The sequence below is a fragment of the Caretta caretta genome, chromosome 1, assembly GCF_965140235.1.
Source record: "Caretta caretta isolate rCarCar2 chromosome 1, rCarCar1.hap1, whole genome shotgun sequence".
NCBI lineage: Eukaryota > Metazoa > Chordata > Testudines > Cheloniidae > Caretta > Caretta caretta.
The window spans coordinates 270,017,419-270,043,094 of NC_134206.1; the positions used below are offsets into that span (position 1 = coordinate 270,017,419).

Sequence of the window (25,676 nt, forward strand, 5' to 3'; positions counted from 1 at the left end):
AAGTGTCTATGCTATAGCAGGGCAGTTGTGCCACTGTAGTGTTTTTAGTGTAGATGTACCCTTAGACTACATGATATGCAGGAGAGACAAAGGTGGGTGAGGTAATTTTTTTTTTTTATTGGACCAACTTCTGTTGATGCAAGAGACAAGCTTTCGAGCCACACAGAACTCTTCAGGTCAATATAATGCAGGAGTAATTTTGGGTTGCAAGACCATGGACCCTCAGGAAGAAGCTTTCTCTCATCACACTCCCTCGCCCCCAAAAATGGCCTTTAAATATCAGAACTTTACTAATAAAATGTTTATTTAGCACCTTTCATCTTGAAGGATCGCAAACCACTTTACAACTAAACACATGCATCACCACTGAAATGCATCCAGGGAGACAACTGGCACACAGCTCACTTCATAAAATTCAAGAAACAGGAGTTTTGACCAGTTACAAGGGCAAAACCCACTATTCACACACAAAGGGCAGTGGGAACTTTATTGACTAGCTATGACAGAGAGGATCCTCGTTTGGTGGTTTGTTTTGTTGTGTTTTAAAGATCTCATCTGAGAGATTGTAGAAGCAGGATTTATAATTGTACGATAAGAATAGAGGTACTAATGTATGTCTTGATTTCATTTTACCAGCTTTCAAATAGCAGAAAGGAATGACCCTCTGGGACATTGGTAGGAATGCATCTGACAGACCGCCAGTGTCTGTACTGATGTTAAGGCAGGGACAGACCAGAACAATCCTTATGACTGATTATGGTCACCCTTTTGTTTTAGAATAGGTTATTATGTCTACTATGGTTTCCTATATGTATTACAAATTAGGCACTCTAGTTAAATATACATTTCTTTGTTTTAAGGTTTAGTAAGTAAAAGACAGGATCTTGTATTGTGCCTATGTTAAGGAGTTTCAAAATAAACTGACACTGTTTGTATTCTCAAAGGTCTCTGTAAAAAGACTGTTTGTGTGAATGAGGAATGTATGCATCAGGAAAAGATAAGGTGTGAACGCCATTTTTATAGCCAGATGGTCAAGGAAAAAGGAGTAAAGAGACTTAACGACACCAGAAAATCATCAACGCGCATCCATAATGAAGGAAGGGCAAATTGACGACCCTGAGGTGAAGGCTGGCACCCCTCAAGACAGGACAATTGATTAAATCGGAACCAGGACAGGATAACCCCCTCGGAGGTGTATCGGAATGTTTACATCAAAAGACACGCCAATTAAGAAATAACCGGTCACAAACTGACACAGCAAAATCCATAGACTTCAATAGAGAAAAAAGACTATCAGCACAGGGTGCTTGGCCATGGGACTTTGGGTTCGTCTTGCCACACTCCAGGAGCATCAGATCGCGACCAACAGAGCCCTATTCCCCTCTGCGACCAGTCTGGCTGGCCACTAGATTGATCGAAACTCTGGACTGGTAACTATAAACATCAACTGGCAGGACTCTCTCTCTCTCACTCTCTCTCTCTCTCTCTGTCTCTGTGTGTGTGTGTGTGTGAGAGAGAGAGAGTGTGTGAGAGAGAGATTGAAAAGCATATCCTAACTATTGTATTCTCAATAAATGTGGCATGCTGCCTTCTTCCCTATAAAGATCTGTGTGCTTCTTATAACATTTTTGGTGGAGAATTGTGAAAGGGGGGAAGAGTATATGCGCTGTAATTATTGACAATACTGCTAAGTGATTGATCATTCAGGTGTGCACACCGCCGGTCACAAAGATACCGGGCAGTACAAAGGGAACCAGGTGTGGTTAATATTGTATTCACTGTTGGTATTTTATGAATTGAGAATTTGTATAATTAAGAGGTATACACACCCTTGGTCGTAGAAGGGCTGAGAGACAGGAGAGAGGTTTAGCATCTTTTGCTCCACCCCGGACTGCTGGGGGGAAATAATTGGAGGTGGGTGTACCCCTGGTCCTAGAAGTGCCGAGCAATAGGGGGAGGATTAGAGTCCTCACTCCGACCTGTCTGTTGGAGAAAAACTAGAAAAACGATAGGTGCATACACCCTCCGCCGTAGCATGATTGAGCATAAAAGGAGAACTTAGGGTTTCTCACTGTGCCCGTGGGAGGACTTTTTATATTTGGTGTATGAACCCTCGGTGGTAGAAGGCTGAGCAATACACAGGGGGACTTAGTGTTTCTCCGTCTGGCCCAGAGTGGGTTAAAATCGTAAGTCCTGGCACTGGCATGGGCAATAGGGTGAAGAAAGGAACTTGTAAGCCCTGGCCCGGGCAAACATAAGATCTTAATTTTACACAGATCTTGCTCTGTTAAATCAAACTCTGAAAGATACAGATGTTTGGGCAGTGTAGTATATTTTGAGAGTGATATGGTGGTGATTTCACAATTTTGAAAGAAATGTTTAAGAAAGGGGACCAGGAGTGGTGGGGGCTAGTTGAGAAGCCCACCCTCCTTGCTAAATTGGTAATGGAACAAAGCGTGTGCCCATGGAAAGGGATGGTTCAACGAGAAAAAAAAAAAAAAAAAAACGAAAATCAGTAAGTGTAGACATGAAAAATTCAAATCCCTGAAATAGTACTTAGAATGGCAAAATCTAAGTTAATTAAGATGTCACTTTGAAAAATAAGTAATTTAAGAAGAAAAGAGTAAAAAGTTAACTCTGTAAATGCTGGAGGGAATTAAGCAGTTAAACTTTGTGAAAATGTTAAAAAGGAAAAGTGTTTTCTGAAGGGAAAATGGGCCCTTTTCCAAAGGAATGTCTGTAAATAATCCAGGCAAAGAAAGAATCTGATTAAAATGATTTGACTATGGACAATTTAGTCAAATTTCCTAAAAGAACATAAGGGGTTTCTATTGGAACTTAGCTGCTCTCAAATGTATAAAGGAAATGTAATCTATGTACAGCTATGTAAAAATTGAGCAGTGTAGAAGGGATGTTAAGGAAAAGAAAATGTGTATGTATCTATGTGTGTGTATAAATAGGTAAGGTTCTAAGGACCAGTTGGTTTTCTTCTGTTTTTAATAATGCCACTAAAAATCCATTTGACTCTTTAATTCAAAGTTGCAAAACTGACAGACCTTTTTGCCAGACACAGGTGATTAGTGTTGTTTGGCTTTGGGATTTGGCATTCAACACTTAAGAGGTAACTTAATGCTTTACAAAATTTAAAATGTTTTAAAATAAAGACCAAAGTCGAGGCTGCAGCAGAACAGTCAAAATCAGGAGATCAGGGAAAGATTCTGGATTCTTTTTGTTTGTTTGTAACAAAATAGCAGATGAGAGCTGTAGTAAAAGAATAAGAAATTTAAAAAGACAGTGCCCCCCTGAAGCAACAGCAAGGGTGAGGTGCACAAAACAAAAAGAAGCAAAGTTAGAAACACTGAGCCTTAAGATGGCTCTGAGTAATCAAACTGTCACTTTAATAAAGGTACTTGAAAACTCTGTAAACACAAAAGAAATAGTTACACCTTATGTAAAAATTAATATGAATAATGTTATAGAAGTTAAACTATGAAAGGAATGTGCATTTGCCCCAAAACATGCAGTGTATATTGTAGAAGGGGTAAAAGAAATGCAAACATACCATACTACTTAATTAAAATGCTATTAGGGCTCCAAAGGGAGCCACAATAGGTTGGATTTTCTTTTTCAGATTGCTGTGTGTTTTGAAAGCAGGAGTTAAAAGTAATCAGAACTGGTGAAAGTTGATTGTGTCTCTTTTAAAACAGTCTCTCTGAGCTGCTGATGGCTTTGGATCCAAAAGCAAGCCAGAAAGCGTCTGTGTTAATGCAAATTACCTAACTGATAAAGAAAGCAGCACAAAGGAGATGCAGATAAAGGACATACCTGGTCAGCAAACAAATTGTCTAAATAGCAGGCATGGTATAACAAGATACCTTTAATAGATTTAATGTTAATAAGTACCCCTGTAACAAAGTATAGTGTGTATGATTTTCTTTAAATCCTTTACGGTCATATGGTAACGATGCTTCTCAACTATTACCTGTAAATAAACTTAAAGCTTAACACAGCAGGAAAAACATTATACACTTGGTCTGCTGTATAAGAAGGGAAACTGAGGTACCCCACCTCATGGATTTAATGACTAAACAGTGGGATAATTTCCCCATAACCCTTAAAAGGTAGAAGCCATTGAAACCTGGCCTGCCTATAGAACAAAACACAGGAAAGTATGGGTGTAATTCCTCTGTTTTGCCTGCAATCAGCAAGAATATTTGTAAAAGAAAGGGATATTTTAAGCAATAATCTGCCACCCCAAAAGGGGTAGAAACATGTTCTTTTTGTCTTTCAGAAAATCACAAAAAGCTGATACCACCTGAAGAGCAATCCAGAATACCATGAATCTACGGTCACAATAGAAATTGTGGTTTGTGTTCTATGTTTTGTCTTACAGGACAACCTAATACAGAAACAAATGGAAGTGAAAACCATACTGCTATAGCTATGGGATGTACTGAAATGCAGATACTTGCTTTGTCCACCTTGGAACACAAAAATGTTTTGGGTAATATCAGGAAACACTAAGGTTTGGATACACTTGCTAAAGCAAAGAAAAAAATCACTGTTTGATACTTATCAGTACAAATGAATGCAGTATGTTTCTAGCATAGTAAGGCCAGACCTTTTAATTGGGGAAATTGTTGTTAAAATCACACACCAACTGGCTCTGGAAGCAAAGATATGGAAAGTTAGCCCACTCCCCATATTGCACATGGGATCCTTCTGATTACCCCGGACCTTGAGCCAGTGGGCTGGGGAGGGAGGGAAGCTATTAAACACCAGAGGTTGTACCAAAGTGAACTCCTCAAAAGTGGGTGTACTTGTCCTTGCCTGTTGCTCCCCCGTAGTAAAAGACATTTCACTAGGATTGTGTATGTGGAATAAATTAAATAACGAGACCAAAGTACTGTATAATGGGCTATGTGTACGTGTTAATTATTGGAAAGAGGTGTTTTGGGAGGATACAAGTGTTAGCAACCCACCAGTAAACGAATGTATATGTAATGTAAGTACTGTGTTTACCAATAATCACATTGACTATTTGCCACAACCAAAGAAGTCTCTGCTTACTGTGAGCACTGATTTAGCTAAGTTCTCTATCAATCTTGGTGATTGGTAGCTTTCAGCCATTCAGTGCCAAGATTCACATGGATATGATTCTAGGAATCTTGGCATTGAATGGCAGAAGTGAGCTGTAGCTCACAAAAGCTCATGCTCAAATAAACTGGTTAGTCTCTAAAGTGCCAAAAGTCCTCCTTTTCTTTTTGCGAATACAGACTAACACGGCTGTTACTCTGAAACCAGAAAGTTACCAATCACCTGTTAAAAGGTAAAGAAGTAACACTGTTCCTAGAACAAACAAAAGGCAATGTGGGAATTCGAACCATTCATATTATACATGCAAACGGGTGTAACCCCCAAGGAGATTACCTAGATTCCTGGGACCCTGTCTGCTGGTAGCTCAGGGAGAGGCCCACTGTCCCTGGGAGGGAGGGGAAGCCAAGGCACACTCAGAGTCTGCCCGGCAACCAATAAGGAGTAAGAGGCCCTCCCAGGGAGTTGAGAAAAGGGGAGAAGCCATTTTGGAGCCAGTCTGGAGCCAGCCAGGAAAAGGGCAGGACTGGCTGTGTTGGGAGCTGGTGAGTCCTGGGCCTGCATGCAGGGTTCCCCCTGAGAACAGGCCTCTAGGGACCTGACAGCAGATTCCTCCGCTGGGTTTTTCCTTCCCCACTGATGATTCCCAATTTGTAGAGTTTGCTGGGAAACTTCCCCAGCCAGGCTGAGTTCGCCCTCCAGCTCCTTGGGTGAGACCAGTCACCGCATGGTCAGCTCTGCTCTGGCTGCTAGGCCAGGGAAGCTGCCTGGTGAGTGTGTGTCTGGAGGCTGGGCTAGGAGGCTACAGTTTGGATGTTAGTGTAGTTGTGTAACCTACACCTTGAGCCCTGCACCCCTTTGTGGTGAGGGGAAAGCCTGGGACCGATGCAGCCTGATCCCTGCCAGCAGAGAGCAGCCCCTCTGCAGTGACTGAGGAGTCCAGAGTCATCTTTGAACCTGAGGATCATACATGGAGTTTGTGAGTGCACCATCTTTTAGTTAGTTAGTCAGGGAATTTGTTTTGGGGACCCCCTACTCCCTGAACTGTGTCCTCAAGCCAGGGAGGAAGGGTTTGAGGATTTTACAACCTGCCGCGTATTACACCTGTGGAGGGATTTACCACCTTCTCCCACTTGTGAGTCCTTTGGGCTGTAGTGAACCCAGTCAGCCAGGCTGCTAAATCACTGCAAAGAAGAATTTTGTGGTTATAGGTCATCAAGGGCCCCAGCAAAGTACACGTACCAACGGGACACTAATGTTACATTTGCTGCATCAAATCACAGGTATTTGCAGTGTGGGCACCAGTGACCCTAAAAATAGTGTTTTACCCTGTTATGTTATATTGGTCTCCTGTTTAATATAATTATTGTGTTGAATATATTGTGTTTGTGTTATTTCTTGGAAGTTTCCAACTACCTGGCAAGTAAGTGGGGATTACCCTGTAGTTAGAATTTTCCGCCCAAGCTGCCCAGGGGACCCTGCCCGGAAGGAGCAAGGGGGGGTGGATGCACCGCCCAATAATTTCATAGGGAAAAAAAAGAAGATACACCCCTCTGAGTGGGTGGCGGGATCCAAAAGAACCCAGACCTGTAAGTGGATTGGCATTAAAGGAGGTAATCAGGTGGAGAGGGGGCGCTACACGGGGACATGTTAACAATTGCCACTGCAGAAGACAAATAGCTTACCATTGGTATGACACATTTTCTGGATGGTCTCCCACAACTACTGACATACTATCTGCAATGTTACACCCCCTAATTGTTTTTGTTTTAAATTGGATTTGTTTAATTGGGATGTTTGGAATCTGCTGTTGGATAAAACAAATGTATGCAAAGCTAGAACCCACAAGCTCAAATTGCCTCTCAATATGTGGCTATGAAACAATTATATAAGATATGACCCACTCAAGAATTGTTCTTGAAGGGTCAAAAGAGGGCTATGTAGGAGCAGGATTTTATAATTGTACTCTAAGAATAGAGGTACTAATGTATGTCTTGATTTCATTTTACCAGCCACCTTTTTGTTTTAGGATAAGTTTTCATGTCTACTATGGTTTCCTATATGTATTACAAATTAGGCACTCTAGTTAAATATACATTTCTTTGTTTGAAGGTTTAGTAAGTAAAAGACAGGATCTTGTATTGTGTCTGTGTTAAGGAGATTCAAAGTAAACTGACACTGTTTGTATTCTCAAAGGTCTCTGTAAAAAGACTGTTTGTGTGAATGAGGAATGTATGCATCAGGAAAAGATAAGGTGTGAACGCCATTGTTATAGCCAGATGGTCAAGGAAAAAGGAGTAAAGAGACTTTTCAACGCGCATCCATAATGAAGGAAGGGCAAATTGACAACCTTGAGGTGAAGGCTGGCACCTCTCAAGACAGGACAATTGATTAAATCAGAACCAGGACAGGATAACCCTCTCGGAGGTGTATTGGAATGTTTACTCCCCTCTGTGACCAGTCTGGCTGGCCACTAGATTGATCCAGACTCTGGACTGGTAACTATAAACACCAACTGGCAGGAGTGTGTGTGTGTGCGAGATTGAAAAGCATATTCTAACTGTTGTAGTCTCAATAAATGTATCCTGCTGCCTTCTTCCCTATGAAGATCCTGTGTGCTTCTTACAAGTATAATAAGATCCACACAGGATACCGCACTCAACGCAATTTATCTATCTTAAAAGACAGAAGGTTTGTGTCAACCCTGCCAAGATTGGAATCTGTGGTGCCACGCAGTCTAGGTATTTCTAACCTGACACTTTGAGATGACTAAGCCACCACCTCAAGCTAGAGTGCGTGCTTAATACATGAATCGTTAGGTTGTATACAGATAGTGATGCAGTATCACTTCTGAATCCACAGTTCTCAAATACTTGATGTTTCCACGTATACAATCCCATGAATACGGTAGGTCTCTTTACAAGCACAAGGTGTTAATTTAAAGTTCTACAAATTCTGCAGCTTTGGAGAAAGCCTCATATTCTGATAGCTAAGTAGCTGAAATATTCTTCCAAGGGAAGCAGTGAAAGGCATTTGTAACAACTGGACAAAGCAGTTGGAAAACCAATAGAGGGAACAATGCTGCATCAGCCAGGAGGATGGAGAGTACATGATGGATCTTTTCAGCTGTTATTCCAACAATTCATTAGCAATTTATGAAAATAATAGGTATTGAGTGAGTCCTCTTTCTCTGCAGACATGTTTACAAAATGCCATTAAAACATTTTATGAATGTTTAGGACCCAATCCCTCCCTGGTGTAACACTGTTAAAGTCAATGGAGTTACACCAGAGAGGAAAGTGGGCATCAGCATCTGTCTAGCTATGGCTTAGTTATTCTTAAATGCATTTCCTGGACATAACATTTATTATGTTCCTTCAATTCAGCAAAGAAAAATCATACAGCTATTTTTTATACAATTTGGAAGCACTTAATACAAAGTTACATGAATACACTGCATCATTATGGCCTATCTGTGGAAAAAATACTGAAATACTACCATAGGGCTGTTCAATACTAGTTATGTCTTTCAACCTTTATCTTAATACTAGAAAATATATAAATCATTTGCATAACATTATGCAAAAGAAGGCACAGCCGGTTATACTTTACACAAGCACAATGCATAATATGCAGAAAAAAGGGATAAAAAAAGCTTCACATCCTTATTAGATACATTGTTGAAATCCATTAAGAAAAGTACTTCATCAACAACAGTGTTCAACACTTGAGAGCTATGATAAACAAAATTATAATTCACTTAATGCAAAACAGATTTTTATATATATAAAAACACAGTTTAAAAATGCTAACATAAAAGTAGATCCATGTAATGAAAAGTGCAAACCAAAGAAATGGAGGGTTTCACAATGTCCTTCTCATGACACAGGAAAAACTAACCCATGGGAATGAATGTATTAAAATCAGTTAATGAGTCCTTAACGTGATAAGACATCATCAGGATTTCTGAGCATTTGGAGAAAGCAGTACAGGAGAAGAGGCCCCATCCAAACTGGGGATTGGTACTGGTATGTGACCATTGAGCAGAGTTGGAAACTGCAAGAGGACAAAAGGTAAAATTCATTCATTATCTCAAAAGATTACTGCATATGCACTCAGCCCCAGCAACTGAACCCAGATGATTTTCCTTTCAAAGGCTGTAGTTCCTAAATGACAAGCTTTGATTCAAATAATAATGAGTAAAATGTATTAATGAAAGGATATTCTTTTTCTTAAATGTACAAGAAAATATAGCTAGCTAATGCTACAAGACAACTGTCATCAGCTCACAAAATTGAGCAGTATGATGAAAGATTTGTTGATTGTTATGCATAAAGGAAGAATGTTCTGTAATCTTACAAGACATTAATTAACACCTTTGTGTTTTTAAGGTGTCTGAAAGAGATACGGAATGAAGATTCTTGCAAAAATGAAACTAAACTCAGGATACAGTTTCGTGTGTGTGTCTGGGGGGGAATATATAAGCCTTCAAAATTATGTTGAAAAAGTGTATGTGTATTCAGTAGAATCTGTCAGCTCTCTACAAGGGACCCTTTGTCATGTGGCTAAGGGATATAAGTATTAAGCACGTCACATTTTCAAAGTGCTGTGCAAAGAATATTAACTAAGCTAATACCCCAGTATACTGGTTGTACACCCTTGCACCCTGATTGCAGCTTATTTGCACTTAATGTGTATTGACTGGTATTTAAGATCTAAGACTAGCGAGGGAGCTAGGTAGGAAAGTAAGAAAAGCCTGTTACATTATAAGCTCAGAATTAGTTTTTTAAAATGTGCTAAGGATTATATTAGACTATTTTATCGCCAGACTTAGTCCTGATTCTATGAGGCGTTACTTAAATGGGAGTGCTGAGCACCCTCAACACGCATTGATTTCAACAGGCGTTGAGGTTGCTGCACCTTAAAGGATTGGGCCCAAAATACTGAATGACCCAGTCCAAAACTGCCACTTTGTTAAAACTGAACAGCTACACCAAAATGGGGTGGGTGTGTAAATAATATATACTCTAATATCCTTACAGGACAGAGAGAGCAATCCTCATTGCCACTGTGTTCTTATGCTAGCTCCAGGTTTTAGCTAAAGATTTTACTTTTTATCACTCAGTTTGAAATTTGAAAAGCACCACTCCATGTGACCAGCCTTGGGCAGTAAGGGTCAGTGCACCATGCTGAAGGCTGTATCAAGTGTCAGTACTGGTTTGTTTCCTGCAGGCTTTCTTTATATCCGCCAGCCACCAGAATCACCATCAGGCCCCTGGAAAATCTTTTACCTGTTTGATTTCAACTGATTACAGGAAAGAACCCTCCAGTTTCTTGTTTTTATACTGTATGCTCTTCAAGAGGGATATGTAACCTAAAATGTCCTTCGTGTGGTTTCTAAGACTAACAAAAGAGAGATGGTTTGTATCATAATTGGCAGACTCACTAGGCAGGTGAGGTGCTGAGACTACTGATTATTATGGGAAAAGTGCTGTTTTTACTGTAACCTCATCCCCCTACCCTTTTGTCCAATTCTTCCACCTGTTGTGTTTTATGGATGAGATGGAGACTTAGATGGAGAGCTCTCTGGGGCAAAGACTGTTTTTTTTTCCACTTGTTTGTACAGTGCCTCGCACAATGGGGCCCTGATCCTTGATTGAGTTCTCAGTGCTACTGTAGTACAGATAATAAATAATCAAAGCCAAGAGAATACAATAGTTTAACTGGGATCACTGAGCAGCTGAGATTTCAATGAAGTTTGGTTGCATTCCCTTGGGGCTTTATTTTAGGATAAAACCCAGTTATGTACAAGTCTCTCGTTGCCCCAGTTATGCAGTAACTTTCAAACTAATGATGAAAATCTAAAGTGAGTTTAATTACATTCTAGTATTATTTCCACAGGAAGATCTTCCAATTAAGCCAAATTATGGAGGTAAACTGAATGAGGCAAAATTAACTGCAGATTTCAGTGGCTCTTTTCATTTTCTCCAAGGCTGAATGGGCACAATTCTCTCCCCACACACTGGGATGTGGGAGTTGTTTTAGCTGTGTATGTATTCCAGTGTTGTTCTAGTGAGGCACTTAATGGCCGCTTAGTTTCAGAACAAAATATAAAGAGCACTTCATCCAGGAAGAGGCGTGTGCTGATCGCTCTCGCTCAACATGGAGTGCCACTCTCTGCCTCGTTATCCAACAGCCTTCTGCTAGGATGACTGTCCTGTCCCAAAGCCACGGTACGTTAACACTGGAAGAAGCAGGGGTCTAACAAGAATGCTAAGATCCTCCTCTTTTCTCCCTTTTCACCCAACACGGTGTAGTCAGCACTCCATCCTGTTACCACCTAATCCAGTCCAGCTCTTAAGGGGTATGTCTACACAGCCTACGGCAGCAAGCCTCCCAACCTGGGTCTGTAGAAGCCCTTTGAAGTCCACTCTCCCGCCTCAGCTTCAGAGCTCAAGCTCCAGCCCAAGCCACACTTTCAAAACACTCTCTACACAGCTGTTTTTAGGATGCTAGTGAAAGCCCCACAAGCCCAAGTTTGTCAACCCAGGCAGGGAGGCTAGCTGCTGCGGGCGTGGTAGACATACCCAAGGAGGGCCTGTGAGGTGACCCAGTATGGGCTGTTAGTCAGCGAGAACTACCAGATCTGTCTGTGTACAGTAGCCTCAGTAACAAAAAATCCCCTTAGCTCTTTAGGGCAGAGACTGTTCTTTCTTGTGTGTTTGTACAACACACAGTACAACTGGGACCCATCCTGATTGAGGCCTCTGGGCGCTGTGGCAATATTAATATTAATTAATTATAGCCAAGTCCTGCCTGTTCTCTACTATGGAAGATGCTACGCACCTGGAAAAAAGAAACTGGGGTCTAGTCCTGCTTCTATTAAAGTCAAGGGCCCAGAAAAGGAAAGAGAGAGTCAATTAGCTTTAGGATGTATTACCCTCAGCCCCCACTGCTTTCAGGGTTTCCGCTTCGTGTTTCAGCAAGCAACGAATGTTCAGTTAACCCTCAATGGGAACAGAAACGTGTCCGCATGAGACCACCTTTTCCTTCGGGCATGCAGCCAGCTCTTTTTTTCTTGACTCCTAGATTTGTTCGCTAGAATTCTGAAGGGTGGGTTTGCCCTTGCAGGGATACATGTAGCATCCCTAGTCCGGGGAGAGTTTTACATGTGCAGGTGCGTGAGACAGGAGATCCCCAAGTGACCCTGTCTTGGCTAAGTCTGTTTTTGTAGGGAAGAAAACTCCAACTCGGTGGGTTAGTTCCATTTCAGCTGCTGTTGCCACTTCCTATTTGGTTTGTAAAATAAAACTTTATGCACTACAGATTTGTCACCTTGGCCTTTTTTCTGAACCATGTATTATTCAGATAAGGCCTTTTGGGTCCATCAGATGTGACAGAGCCAAATCCACTTTCACTTCCAGTTGTCACTGTAGGTTGTTCGATGCACGTGCAGTCTCATTACAGGGCAAGTCTTGGAGGCATCCATCTCAAATGTCTGGATGTTTCCAATCGTGTGCAAAATAATAGCACAATATGAATAAATGAGTTTATATGAGGTGAAACAAAGAGCCCTAGAACTGTTGTACGTAAAGTCACATTATAACTGAAAGGAGTGCAGTGGGGGGGGAGGAGGTATTGGTTCATATTCTCTGTGTGTATATAAAGTCTGCTGCAGTTTCCACGGTATGCATCCGATGAAGTGAGCTGTAGCTCACGAAAGCTCATGCTCAAATAAATTGGTTAGTCTCTAAGGTGCCACAAGTCCTCCTTTACTTTTTGCGAATACAGACTAACACGGCTGTTACTCTGAAACCTGTAACCCCAGTGTGGAGCTGGAGTATTTGTGATCACATCACTCCCAGCCCTTGTGACTCTGCTGTATAAAATGGCCGCCTTTCCGCCAGCATCTGAGTTCAGGGGCTGGGGTGTCTTTGTTCCCCAACTTCCACACACTGTGTCAGTGCTGGTCTGCCCCGGCACTTGTGGGATTTCATTCCAGGGCTTTTCCTTGCGTTCTTTAGCTGCTCTATGACTCACCAGCTTTCTTCCTGCCAATTAGCTGATACGTATTTTTTTTCCTGTGCCCTATTGAATCAGCTGATTGGCAACAGCTCCAGTTGGCCGGCGTGTGGAGGAGCTGATAGCCCCATCCTCTTTCCAGTTTCTGGATGGACACTGGGGCTTTGGATGGCTTATATTCCACAGTGATTTATTCATGTCTTTACTGGGTTTTGTGTGGTGCTCTTCACTATGCAATCCAATTTGCTCTCGAAAATTTATTCTCACAACACCCTATGCTGCAGAGAAGTGCTGTTATCCCCATTTCACAGATGAGAAACTCTGGCAAAGAGGGATTAAGTGACTTGTCCAAGGACACACATGAAATCTGTAGCAGAGCTGGGAACTGAGCCCAGATCTTCTGAGTAAAAGGCCCATGCATTACCCACAACTCCTCAGTGACAGGCGCCTTCACATAATAGAAGGATCAATTACTACCTTCTGTACAAGGCTAGGCCTTGGTTTCCATGATTTTTTCCAAAGCCTTTTCCATTGCTTTCCCTCCCACCTTCAACAGCTGCAAGGCAGTCTCTTTACTCTGCAGTCTCCTTCGGTGGCTTTTTTTGGTGCACGTACTGAAAAGACAGCAGGGTAACATCAGTACGTGCATCAAAGAAAGCCACCTTTAGAAATGAAATGTGTCCACAAGAAAAACCTACCTGGAACAAGGTGTTTGGCCCTTGCAGCCTGGCAGGACTCAAAGGAGCTACAGGACTAAGGCTGCTCCAGAAGTGAATGCTAGACAGCAGTGGACTTGGGGTCAACAGTAATCCATTTGGGGTCTGGAAGACAAAAATACCAAATGTGTGCCTTGAGGCAGAAGACAATATAGGCTGGACTGTTACAGCTCCATCAACATTTTGCAACAGTTCTCAGGTCCCCTCCTCCCCCCCAGTCTACTGACCCTTTCAGAACAGTAATTTAATATCCCATGCTATAAAATGATCTCCTTTTCAAAGTGATTTTATTGCCATTCAGGTTTGTTTAAGAAGATTCAAATCAGAACCACATGATTTGATGCATATCAGTATCACAGTGTTACAATACCATGCATATCTCATTTTAGACACTGCCTATAAATGTAAAACTCTAAGCTCTGTCAGAATAATGTTTGTTTTTTTGTAGACTAACAGTTACTCGCCCTGGCTAGATCTTTTGGACTATTAACCCAATAGCGTTTGGAGTCAAATGATCCACAGCTAGGCTTTGAAGCTCACTCCCCTAACTGGCGCTTCTCTTTCACTCTGTTTGAAAGAAGGCTTAACAAAGTGGCATTGTATTGGTTTCTGCAGTGAAGGGTGGGTTTACAACCAGAGTGACAGCTAAGGCTCCAGAGAATGCAACTAATTCTATGCTAAGAATCTAAATCCATAGAACTAAGAATCTGTGGATTTTCTGTGCTCACAGATTGCTATTTGCAGGGTCATGACTCGGGTACAGAGCTGTGAGTTTTCTCATAGTGTTTTCAAAGTGGAATTGCAGGCTGGACACAATAAAAAAGCATCTGGCAAGCAAATTTCTGTGTTTAAAGAAAAAGAGTCTAAAATCACACGCGCCATTCTGTATCCAAAATAACTTCTAGAATTCCGAATAAGAAAGTGACACAAGTGCTGTGATAAGCTTTGAACACAAGGGTTTGAAATACCTGAGCTAATCTTTCTCAAACCCCAGGGCCCATATTAGCAAATCACCCCTTTTCAGGAACAGATTTAAGCACGTGCTTAATCTCATTGACTTTAATGGAACATGAGCACATGCTTAAAATTGAGCCTGCACTTTGCTGAACAGGAAAATGTTTTGCTGAATGGGGGGCTGGCTGTATTTAAAACCTTTGGGGGAAGGAGAAGAATCTCATGACTCCTTGGGGGGAATTAATGTCCCCCCCAGTCAGTCAACTCACATAATCCTACGTGTCTCATACTGTTGTGGCTGAGCTCCTGCTCTCTATTCGCCTCCCCTATGGCCAAGGGTATACACTTTGCCCCCATAAAGGGTCTCATTTGAGTTTGTTCAAACTGTTTACTGTCACATCTGTCTTTGCATGTGCACGAGCACACATTATGTTGCTCAGACACCACAGCTAATGGCACAGTAAAGACTAGACAGAGAGAGACCAGAAGTTAAGGAATTCTAAAATCCAAATGATGATCTATTCGTATTGTGAAGATACCTAAGGGGCCTGTGAGGATTAGAGCTCCATTGAGCCAGGTGCTGTACAAATCCACAGGAAGACTCACACCTGCCCTGACATACCTGCAATCGAAGTCGAAACAAGAGGTTCGTTTAGCAAACAGAAGCTGGGAAGGGTAGAGTGGGGCAGGAGATCACACCGTGACCTAGGCTAGCAATGCACACAACCTGAGAGCCACACCCTATTGCAAAGGTGGGTCTTTAAAAAACGAAAAAGTCTAATTTCTATTCAGTGGCTGATTTCTCACGTGAAGTGGAGCTTGTGGAAAGACTTTGAAGGAGCAGGTGCTTCATGCATAAGGGTTAGCACGGAGGAAAGCACAGAGATGTTTGTGGGAGAAACGGACAAATGGAAGTTGAAGGCCAGCCTCATTGGCAGAGCAAGGGGGCTACATAAGAGAGAAAAGCAGATGAGATGGGAGTGGCGAACTTGTGAAGGGCTTGAAAGGAGATGGATGGCAAGACGCCTGACTTTGGATGCAATGTAAAACTGGGAATCAAAACCGAGGTGATCTTAGCAGCTGTGTGTGTCCGAATTGGAGAGGGGTGTTGGGAGGGCCAAAGTGGGAGGAGAGTATAGTGCTTGTGTTGTGAAGTAAAGGGAGGGGCAGGGGTAAGAACTGTAACAGTGTGAACAAAGGAGAGGTCAGGTTTTGGAAATGTTATGGAGGAAGCAGCAGCAGGATTTGGACACAGCTTGGACGGGTCAGGCCAGGAAATGGAAAGAGTCAAAGATGACCCCCAATTATGGTGCCTGCACGCCAGTGAGAATCTCAGTAGTGATGTCAAGAAGGACAAAGCAGATGAGGGAGTGGGAAGGCGATGAGGGGTGGAGACAGAAGTTCAGTTTTGGCCATGTCAAGTTTAAGCTTATGTCAAGACATCTAGGATGAGATGTCGGAGAGAGAGGCTCATGTGCAGGATTGGTGGGAGGGAGGCAGACAGGTCGGTAAGGAGTTGGAAGGTAGAGTTACCAGTCATTGTAGATGTAAAAATGGTAGCTTATGCTGTGCGAGCAGATGAGACCACCCAAGGGAAAGGCTGTAAATCAAGACGAGATGGGGCAAAGGATGGAACCCTGCAGAACCCATAAACAGTGGGTGTAGGGAGGACAATGACCCACTAAAAGAGATGATAAAGGAATGGCCAGAAATGCAGGCGGAGAACCATGCGAGAGCTTCATGATGAAAACAAGGGTGGGCAAGATTTAGAGGAGAGTCTGATCGATGGCTTCCAACGCAGCAGGGAAGTCAAGGAGCAGGAATACACAGTGGAGAGAGGGAGATCTGGCCCTGGGAAGAGTAGTTGCAGCAGAGCAAAGCAGAGGAATTTGGAGGACAGGATTGCAGGTGACATGCATCCGATGAAGTGAGCTGTAGCTCACGAAAGCTTATGCTCAAATAAATTGGTTAGTCTCTAAGATGCCACAAGTACTCCTTTTCTTTTTGCGAATACATTTAGGGGTGAAGGTAAGAAGGGAGTTGAGGGTTGCCACTGGATAGACAAGTGGGGACAATGGTTTTTTTTGAAGACCGGGATACCAGAGCAATCGAGTCCTGTGAGGAAGGAAAGCAGGTGAGAGTGAAATATTGAGAACAGTGAGGAAGAGGAAGAGAAAAAGGATGGAGTGATTGGATGGAAAGGTGCTAGAGGAAAAGAGCAGGCAAGAAACCCCAGGGTTGGTAACAGGAGAGCAGGTTAAAGAAATGGAGTAAGCCACACCGGATCTTACTAATAGCAGGTTGCTAGGTGCTGTTGCTACTAGCATGGATCCAACAGTGTTGACAAGGCCAAAATGTATATGGACGCGCCCTCTCTCAAGGATGCAGTAGCCTCCAAAGCCACTATGCTCTCCCTCACAGCCACATATTTGCCAACTCCCTCCCCTCCCCCATGCTGATTTCCTCCCCTCATCCCAAGTAACATGCGGAAAGCCCTTGTGGAGTAGGCTGTGCAGAATGTAAGAGGTCCAGGCTCACCAAGCATGCCCCCCAAATCCTGCACTCCCATCTCCCCATGCAACACCACGCCAGCCTCACTGTGCCCGCGGCCCTTATGTCTATGGGGAAGGGGGCAGCAGGGTTTGCCCCTTAAAAGTAACTCTGTCCACTCTCAAACTAAACATTTCTATCTTTTTAAGAACAGCTAATAATCATGTACATGTTGGGTTGTTTCAGATGCCAGCGTGAGTGGTGCTGTTCCCAGGCTGTGTTACTATCTGATAGCCACCCTCCTGGAGTGTATCCATGGGAATTCAGGAGATATGGCAAACGATGTAATTGAACTAGATCAGGATAAACGGTTGGAGATCTATGTAAGTTAAAGGCCATTGTCTTGAAACCAACCATCTCTGCAGCCAGAACCAACACAGTTCAGCAAAGCACACAGTATTACGCAGGCTGAGCTAGCTGTGAGGTCTTGGGACACTGTTCTGAATAAACCCCACATCTGCTTTTACTTCTTCCCAGAGAACCGTCTTAAAAAAGTATATTAGCAGCTCTCATGATCCAGATGACTATGAATACCCAATGACCCAACAGCTTTTTAAGAAGGTTCTTTGGGAAGAAATAAAGAGCAAAAGGCAGGAGGAGGGGCTTATTCAGAATTGTGTCCCGAGGTCTGATCCCTAATCATGGATGCAGAGAGACCTATTTCTCTGAAGTACCCCTAAAGAAGAGCTAGTACTTAAAGAGAGATTTGAAACTGAGTTGTAAACCAGTCAGGTCAATCAATACCTTAAGGTGCCTGACAGTAGTACTAAGGTAAAGCCCACACCCTCCGAACAGCGCACTAGAGTTGTCACTTTCAGCTGGAGCCAGTAGCTAGCCACAGTAAGGCTTGAATTTGGTTAATATTTAACTCAAGAGGTGCAGGCTGCATTCCAGTCTTCATATCACGGAGGCCATCAGACAGCAGTGAAACCACAGGAGGAATTTAGGGTGTAAACAACAGAACAGAGTCACCTGTCCTTAAATTACATGTGGAAACTGATGTATCATCTCATGTTATGCCCCCACTGACAATATAATCAGTATTGTATTTTAATCCTGCTGGGATGCTATTATCCCAAAGCCAGCAATAACCACACTAGCCCAGATGGATTAGATTTCTCTCAGTCGCAGGAGCACTGCTTTAAAAAAATATTTCATAAAAACGTTATTTATTGCACAAACAGCACTACAGTGAGGAAGAGCAGAGCTCCCACCTTCGCCCCAAAAAGAAGCAAAGTTAGTGTAACCGTTACTTGCACAGTGCATGTCGCATCACGATAGCTGACCCCTACAGAAATTACCCCTTTAGCTCACGTGCTGTAAGGTTTGTAACCATGTTGCTAAAGGTTCCAGCCCTGCAGATGACGTATGCGAAGGGAGGGGCTGTTGTGTACACACTCATTTAATACGTTAAGAATCAGTATATTGTAGAAGTTACAAACTCTGAAGCGGATGCCTCAAGAAAACAGACATAAATCAGCTTTCCCCATTTTCCAGAGAAAGGCAACAGTGCTAGCAAAAACTAAAAGATAAATAATCTGCAGAACAAGCGATGGAACTGGACAAAATACTCAAATTTTGTTGTTATTTAAGCATTCCTGTTTTCAAATTCATTAAATGAAAATCCAAAAAAACTCTACCAAAAAATTGTACCAATTCCTTTTTGCCCTTAAGAGCAAAATTTCCTAATATCTCCACGTCGCTTTTTTTTCTTTTCGAAGTTGAGTTGGTCCTGTTTGGTTACAAAAGTTGTAAGGTCTTCGTTATGGTTCTCTGATTGGCTGAGCGTTTTATTTATGTGCTCAAGAATAGTTGTTGGAAGCCATTTTGAATCATTTTCTCAGAGGGAGTGGCTGCATTTTGTGAGCTCTTGCTGAACCATTCAAATGCCCTGCCTGACTTCTAAAGTTGGGAACAGAGGGCATATGTCCTTGACTGTGTCTGGTCCCTAGGTGTCTCTGAGATCAGAATCTGGTATATAAAATGTAGTCGGATGTATAGCACTTGCCGTTCCCAAGTAAAATGAGATGAACTGCACTGTGCCAACCTAAACTCTAGATCTCATTACTTTCTGTTATAACTTTACTGTTACCTAAATATGGTTGATGTATTTTGTATTTTATTATGTGCTCAATTATGTCAAACTTCTTAAAGATGTAGGATGTTTTTTAAACAAGCCTAAAACCAATTGTTAATTCACAGGAAACAGCTACTGTGCTCCAGTGATGCTGCCAAATATCTGGAGAGCAAATGGCCCCAAAGAGCACACCATGTCTCTCACAGATGCATTCAGTCTCTTACATGATAGGACATGCTGTTAAGGAAGATTTGCTGAACGGTGGAATAAACAGATGGAGACTGAATCACTGATATGTTTGGTAATGGACTACAGTTAGTATCAGTCAAGAAGAGGCCCACAGTCAACTACAAAACAAACCAGGCTCTTTCTAATTTTTCCTTTTTGAAAATCTTGGGCGTTATACACTATTTTATAGATAACAGGGAAGTGAAGTATCCAAAGAAATGGTGAATGAATGGACCAACAAGGAAACAAATCAAAATGGCTGCACTGATTCTGGGTGTGGTATTAGATTAAAGTAGACTTGCAACAGACCTTGCTTTCAATCTGTCCCATTCTGGACCTGGTATGATTTATTTGTCCCTTTTTGTGCCCTGAAAGTAAAACACTTACCATGGTTATCATCACAGCTAGATACTCTGCATGCTAGTCATTGCATCTCAGTTCGGGCTTGCCACACTCCAGTTCTTCCTGCTAACTGTACTTTACACTTGGAGTTTTTATGATGTGCACAAATGACAGGTAGAGACAAACAAGCTAATATTCATTTGAGACCCAACCTTAAATCGTTCCCTTGTGCCCAAGTACTGCGGGGCTCTAATAAAAGGAAGGCATAATATCTGGTGAATTCAGGATAAGGCTTAAATCATAACCCTAGATTTCCTTGCTTTTGTGAGTGAGTTAGCCACCCTGCCATTTGTTGTTTTATTTTTTGTTATATATTCAATAAATTTCACTTAATATTGATTGCATGAACTTTTATTCCTATAGTCTCCCTTTGTGCATATTTTTACAAATCAATTTCCTCTCTAATTTTACTGTGGTGCAGTCAGACACAAATTACTTAGCATGATGCAAGCACTAAATCATCTGCTTCTTGCTGACTTTCCTCTTGTCCTTTGAATTACTAGGTTTGTCCAATGACATTATTTTTAGTGAACTCCACCTTCAGGACAACTATTGTTCAACACTGAGACTCCTACGATTATGTAATTAGTTAACATCCACTTTACAGTGAACAGAAACAAATGGGTATTTCTTAGGCTCATGCAGAAAGGAGACTGCAGCAAATGCTTTATGAACCTGTAAGGCCTTTTGAAATTGAAATTGGCTTAAGAACCCTTTCTTAGAAACCAATTAATTTGATCTGCTTTGAAAGCTAATGAAAATGTCACACTTTATGAATGGGTGCAGCAAGTGGTACTAAAAAGCAGCCAAGCATCCCATGACATACACATCCACATTTTGACCGAGTAGCTACATGTATTTGTTTGTTGGCCTTTTCCTCCTTGTTCTGCATACCTGGAAACTGGTTTTAAACGATAGCTGATCGATGTTAACAGCTGCCCCAAGTGAATGTCTCATTATCCTTCCACCCACTCTGTGAACTGTAATTACTTTTCTCCACATTACTAAGAGAGCGCTGGGAGTGTGTGCAAGAAAGGACTGTACTTTCCACATTTTATATAGGCATCTCCGACACGCTTTTTCCACATGGACTCTTTTCAGTGTGAAAGACATATGCACATAAAACTGACCCTTCCTTTAGTCTTGACCAAATTAGAACCTATTTGTCCTAAACAAGAGTATATTAGATAGACATTTCTTACCTGTGCAGTAAAGAAAGCTGGAGTCAGGGATCCCGAAGGAAGTGCTGGGCTGTTGAGGGCGATGGAACCAATATCAGTGCTGGAAAGAACCATGGGCGGTGCTGAGATTTCCAAGCCTTTGGGTTTTTTAGCCTTTGGGGGAAGAGATGGAAATTTTGTCTTGGAACCTGAAGAGAGGTTCAGAGGCTCAAGAGAATCTGAGTCATGGCAACTGGACTCAAGAAAGAGGTTCCTGTGATCTGAAGGGAGCGGTGAGTGAGGAGACAGAGATGGGGACCGTGATGAAGACGGAGAAGTAGTAGATGAAATGCTGGCTGTGGTAGGCAACATTAAAGAAGATATTTTAGCTGACACTGAAGAGGCGAGAAAAGCAGAGCCAGCTGCTGCTTCGGACGTCGATGGCAATGACACAATGGGCCTCATCGCTTGCTTGTCTGTTTTGTTTGTCACAAATCTTATAACAGTCCTGACTTCTTCCACTGGTATGTTTCCCTCTGACTTCTCCTCCAGTTTTTCTGTTTTAATTGGCTTGTGAGTGTCTGGCTGGTTCTGCAGGGAGTTGATGGTGAAAGAAGAGTACAGACCAGAATGGATATATTCATTACGGCTTGTGCTTTTCAGAGCTGACACATTGTGCTTGTGCTGGTCTCTGCCTTCGGAAAGCATCTTACACTCACTGTCCTGCAGCAAGAGGCTCTCTCTGCTGATTTCCACGGCATGAGGATCCATTTTCAAAATCTCAGGAAAGGAGACAAACTTATACACAAACTTCTGTCCAATCACTTTCTTGATGATGTTCTGTGAATACAAAACCACATGCTAACCAGGTTAGTGATCTGGACACACTGAGTGTATTATTATTGTTTTCTATTTGTATTATAATGCCTATGGGCTGTAGTTATGAACCAGGATCCCACTGTGCTAGTGTAACGCCAACAGACCCATGTTGTGGGCGGGCGAGATTGAACCAACAACTGGCTGTTAGCTGAGACTGTAGAGCAGACTCATAATCTCTCTCTAAGTGGTCTCGGTGCCACTAGATGGGACAGAACAGCACACCCAGGAGGTGTGTGGGTTACACTAGGCGCTGTACAAGCACAGAACAAAACACAGTCCCTCCCCACATTGCTTACTGTCTCAGTATAAGACGAGACAACAGATAGATCTAGACATATGGAGTACAAATAAATAATGAAACAATATTGGTCAGCATGGCAGGCAGTGGTCGCTTACATGGTTTCACATATATAGGCTGACATTGCTCTTTGCTCGTAGTCAGACAGGCATTTCAGTGAGTTTTCAAACTCTTCCTCTCCTTGGGCCTGACTCCATCCACCTACCTAAACATTTATGTTACATGCCTCCTCATCACATCTAACCAAATTGCCATCTCTACAATATACAGGCCGCAACATGAATTAATCACCTCTCTCTTCCCCTGAAGCAGCTCAGGAATATTTTCTTTCCAATGGAAAAAGAGCATTCTTAGCACCTTGGAGGTCTGAACTCCTTCGCCTTTAGATGGGCTATCACACTGCAGGAAACTCAGCTATAGCTCTTGCAAACCCTAGATCCATTATCCTTAAGGGTTAAGCTTTCCTTTCCAATGTTTGCAAATTATAAAACAAATGTAAGCAGAGTCTGAATGAGCTCTCCCCTGACATCTAGTGGTGAGCTGTGGAAAAAGACTTCAGAAGCTGATGTCGTTTGCATGGACACACCCACCCTGCCTAGGTGCTCAGCATGATGGGATTGCTTGCCCAAATGATCACTTGTGGCTGGTGTTGGATCCCCTGTCTCCTTGTTATTGGGGCAGGAATAATAAAGCGTTGTTATCCTTGTTGTGTGAACCAAGGGCAGCAGAACTGTACCTGGCATACGCCAATGGAGGGACTCACCCTCAACTAAATGGCACTCGCTAGGCAGGGAACATGGGTTCCAAAGCCCAATGAGTTGAGAGGGGTGTGGGTTCTGTTTAAGGGTCTTTGATACCATTTGATCCTTCCCCTTGCCTTTTAGACTCAACTGAGAGTCTTGTTATACGCTACAGAGCTGATTGCTGATAACTAGGTTTAAGTATTAGACCTACTTTGGGACAGTGTCTCTATTACCAGAGACTGCCCAATGTGTACCAGCAGTGAGGTTCCCCCGCTAACAGCTGAAATCACTGAGAGCTGTGTTAAGTCAAGGGGGCCCTGAAGATATCTTGGTGATGGCCAGCCGGGCAGCTGACGGACAGGCATGGCCAGCAGAGAGGCTGGTGGAGAGGGCCAGAGCAGAGTCCTGCAGAGGCATGGCAATCGGCCATTGGGGTGACGAGCAGGTGCCCAAGCAGTGGAGCATGTAAGGTGCCTCCTTACCCTCCCCCCTTCACACAGAGTGGGAGGTGAACTCTGCAGATGAACCTCTAAACTCTGGGGTTGCACTGGCCAAGGACAGCAACTGTGAGTGGGGTACAGAGAAGGGATGGGCACATTAAAGGAGCTTTTGGGTTGCTGGACTTAAGACCCTGAGGAGAAAAGGACACTGCCCAACTTACTTGGTGGTGGGTCTATTACTCATGGTTTGTGTTTATGAACCTTAATTGCAGTGTTTTCCCAAATTAATGCTAAATTACTTCCCTCCTTTTATTAAAAGTTTTTGCTACACTCAGATTCTGTGCTTGCGACAGGGGAAGTATTGCCTCTTAGAGGTGCCCGGGGGTGGTGTGTAATTATCCCGGGTCAACAGGTCGGGGGCTCCAGCCGGTTTTGTGTTGTATTGTTGAAAAGGAACCCCTAGATACTGAACCCAGCCCTTGTTGCTGCTAGCTCCACCTGGCAGAAGGGTTACACAAAAACCCATGTTCAAATTAGAGGTAGCTCACTAAACCTCTATGCCTGCATACAGGTGCTAGTACGCAGGCTTAGCCTCTACAGTCTTGTGCTACCACTTGACAATGATCACATGCCCTTCAGCAGTCATGAGCTAAATTTGTGACAAATGCAAATGTTTGCACAGTCTTTGATGTCACAAATAAGGAATTACCACCTCAGCTCAGGGGTGAGTACAGGGAAATCTTTTACTCAGACACAAAAAATAAAAGAAACAGAAAAAAATCCCAGCTATGTAAATTGTTGTTAGTACAACTGTTTGCTTTTCTTCATATTTGCCCTAATGAAAGAATTTACTGGCCCAATCACTTTAATGTCTCTGGGGGTTTGACTTTAATGGGATTTGGATCGAGCCCTAGATCCCAGAGCACTGATGTGCTTTATATCAGAGGGGTAGCCGTATTAGTCTGTGCATCTGAAGAAGTGGGTTTTTTACCCATGAAAGCTTATGCCTAAATAAATCGGTTAGTCTTTAAGGTGCCACCAAACTCCTTGTTGGTTTTGATGTGCTTTTGCCCCTCTTATACAACATTTTAGACCTACCAGGTCCTTGTATGAGCTCATATGCAATTACATTATGGTACCAGATAACTTGAGCCCATGAAAACGAAGAGAGCAGTGTGTGTGTGTGTGTGGGGGGGCAAATAAACCTAACCGGCTTCAAAACTAAGTGTGGTACATTTCTGGAGGGGATGAGGAGACTGCCTACAATGGCATGCAGCCAATCTGCGACTGCTAGTAGCAAATATCTCCAGCGGCTGGTGATGGGACACTAGATGGGAAGGACTCTAAGTTACTACAGAGAATTTTTTCCCAGGTGTCTGGCTGGTGGGCCTTGCCCACATGCTCAGGGTCTAACTGATCACTATATTTGGGGATCAGGATGGCATTTTCCCCCAGGTTAGCTTGGCAGAGACACTGGGGGTTTTTCACCTTTTTCTAACACAGGAGTGGGTGGGTGCAGGGCATACACAGCTGCGTAGGGCACCGTGAAATTTGGGGCACCAAATTGCCCCAAGTTTCATGGTGCCTTAGGCAGCTGCGTGCAGCATACAGGGCAGCACCAGCCCCAGCGACCAGCTCTATCCCTTGGCCAGCCCTGCTGTGGGTTGCGCCCACTGCAAGGGGCAGGGCTGTTCCTAGGGGGGTGTGGGGCCCCAGACAACTCCTTCTGTCCCACCTCTTACCCTTCCCCCCCTGTTCTGCCCCTGGCCCGCCCCATTCCACCTCTTCCCCCAGTGACCCGCACTCACTGGCAGCAGTGGGAAGCGGAACAACCTGGCCCCAGCCCGCTCCACTCCACCAGCTCCCAGCTGCGTCACTCCGCTTCCCGCCGCAGGTGAGTGCGGGGAGGTTGGGGAAATGATCGCCCCCCTGCACTCACCGGCAGTGGGAAACAGAGTGATACGGCTCCAGCCCGCTCCACTTCCGTTGCCCCAGCCTGAGCCATGTTGCTTGGATTGGGGAAAGGACGCCCCCTGCTCTCACCAGCGGTGGGAAGTGGAGCACCGCGGCTAGGAGCTGGCGGAGTAGAGCTGGCTGGGGCCAGGCTGCTCCG

The 25,676-nt window shown here is 43.3% G+C and overlaps 1 protein-coding gene across 2 annotated transcripts in view; it reads right to left on the minus strand.

The window, feature by feature from the left end:
* Positions 1 to 286: 286 nt before the first annotated feature.
* Positions 287 to 25,676, minus strand: part of ELK3 (ETS transcription factor ELK3) — a 67,426-nt gene continuing 42,036 nt past the window's right edge. For both annotated transcript variants that reach the window (XM_048835538.2, XM_048835539.2), the window contains 3 exons: positions 21,246 to 22,043; positions 13,815 to 13,937; positions 287 to 9,150 (listed from right to left, as the gene is read on the minus strand). In XM_048835538.2, coding sequence (XP_048691495.1) covers positions 9,052 to 9,150; positions 13,815 to 13,937; positions 21,246 to 22,043 — 1,020 coding nt within the window. In that variant the 3' untranslated portion in view covers positions 287 to 9,051. The remainder of the gene's footprint in view (positions 9,151 to 13,814; positions 13,938 to 21,245; positions 22,044 to 25,676) is intronic.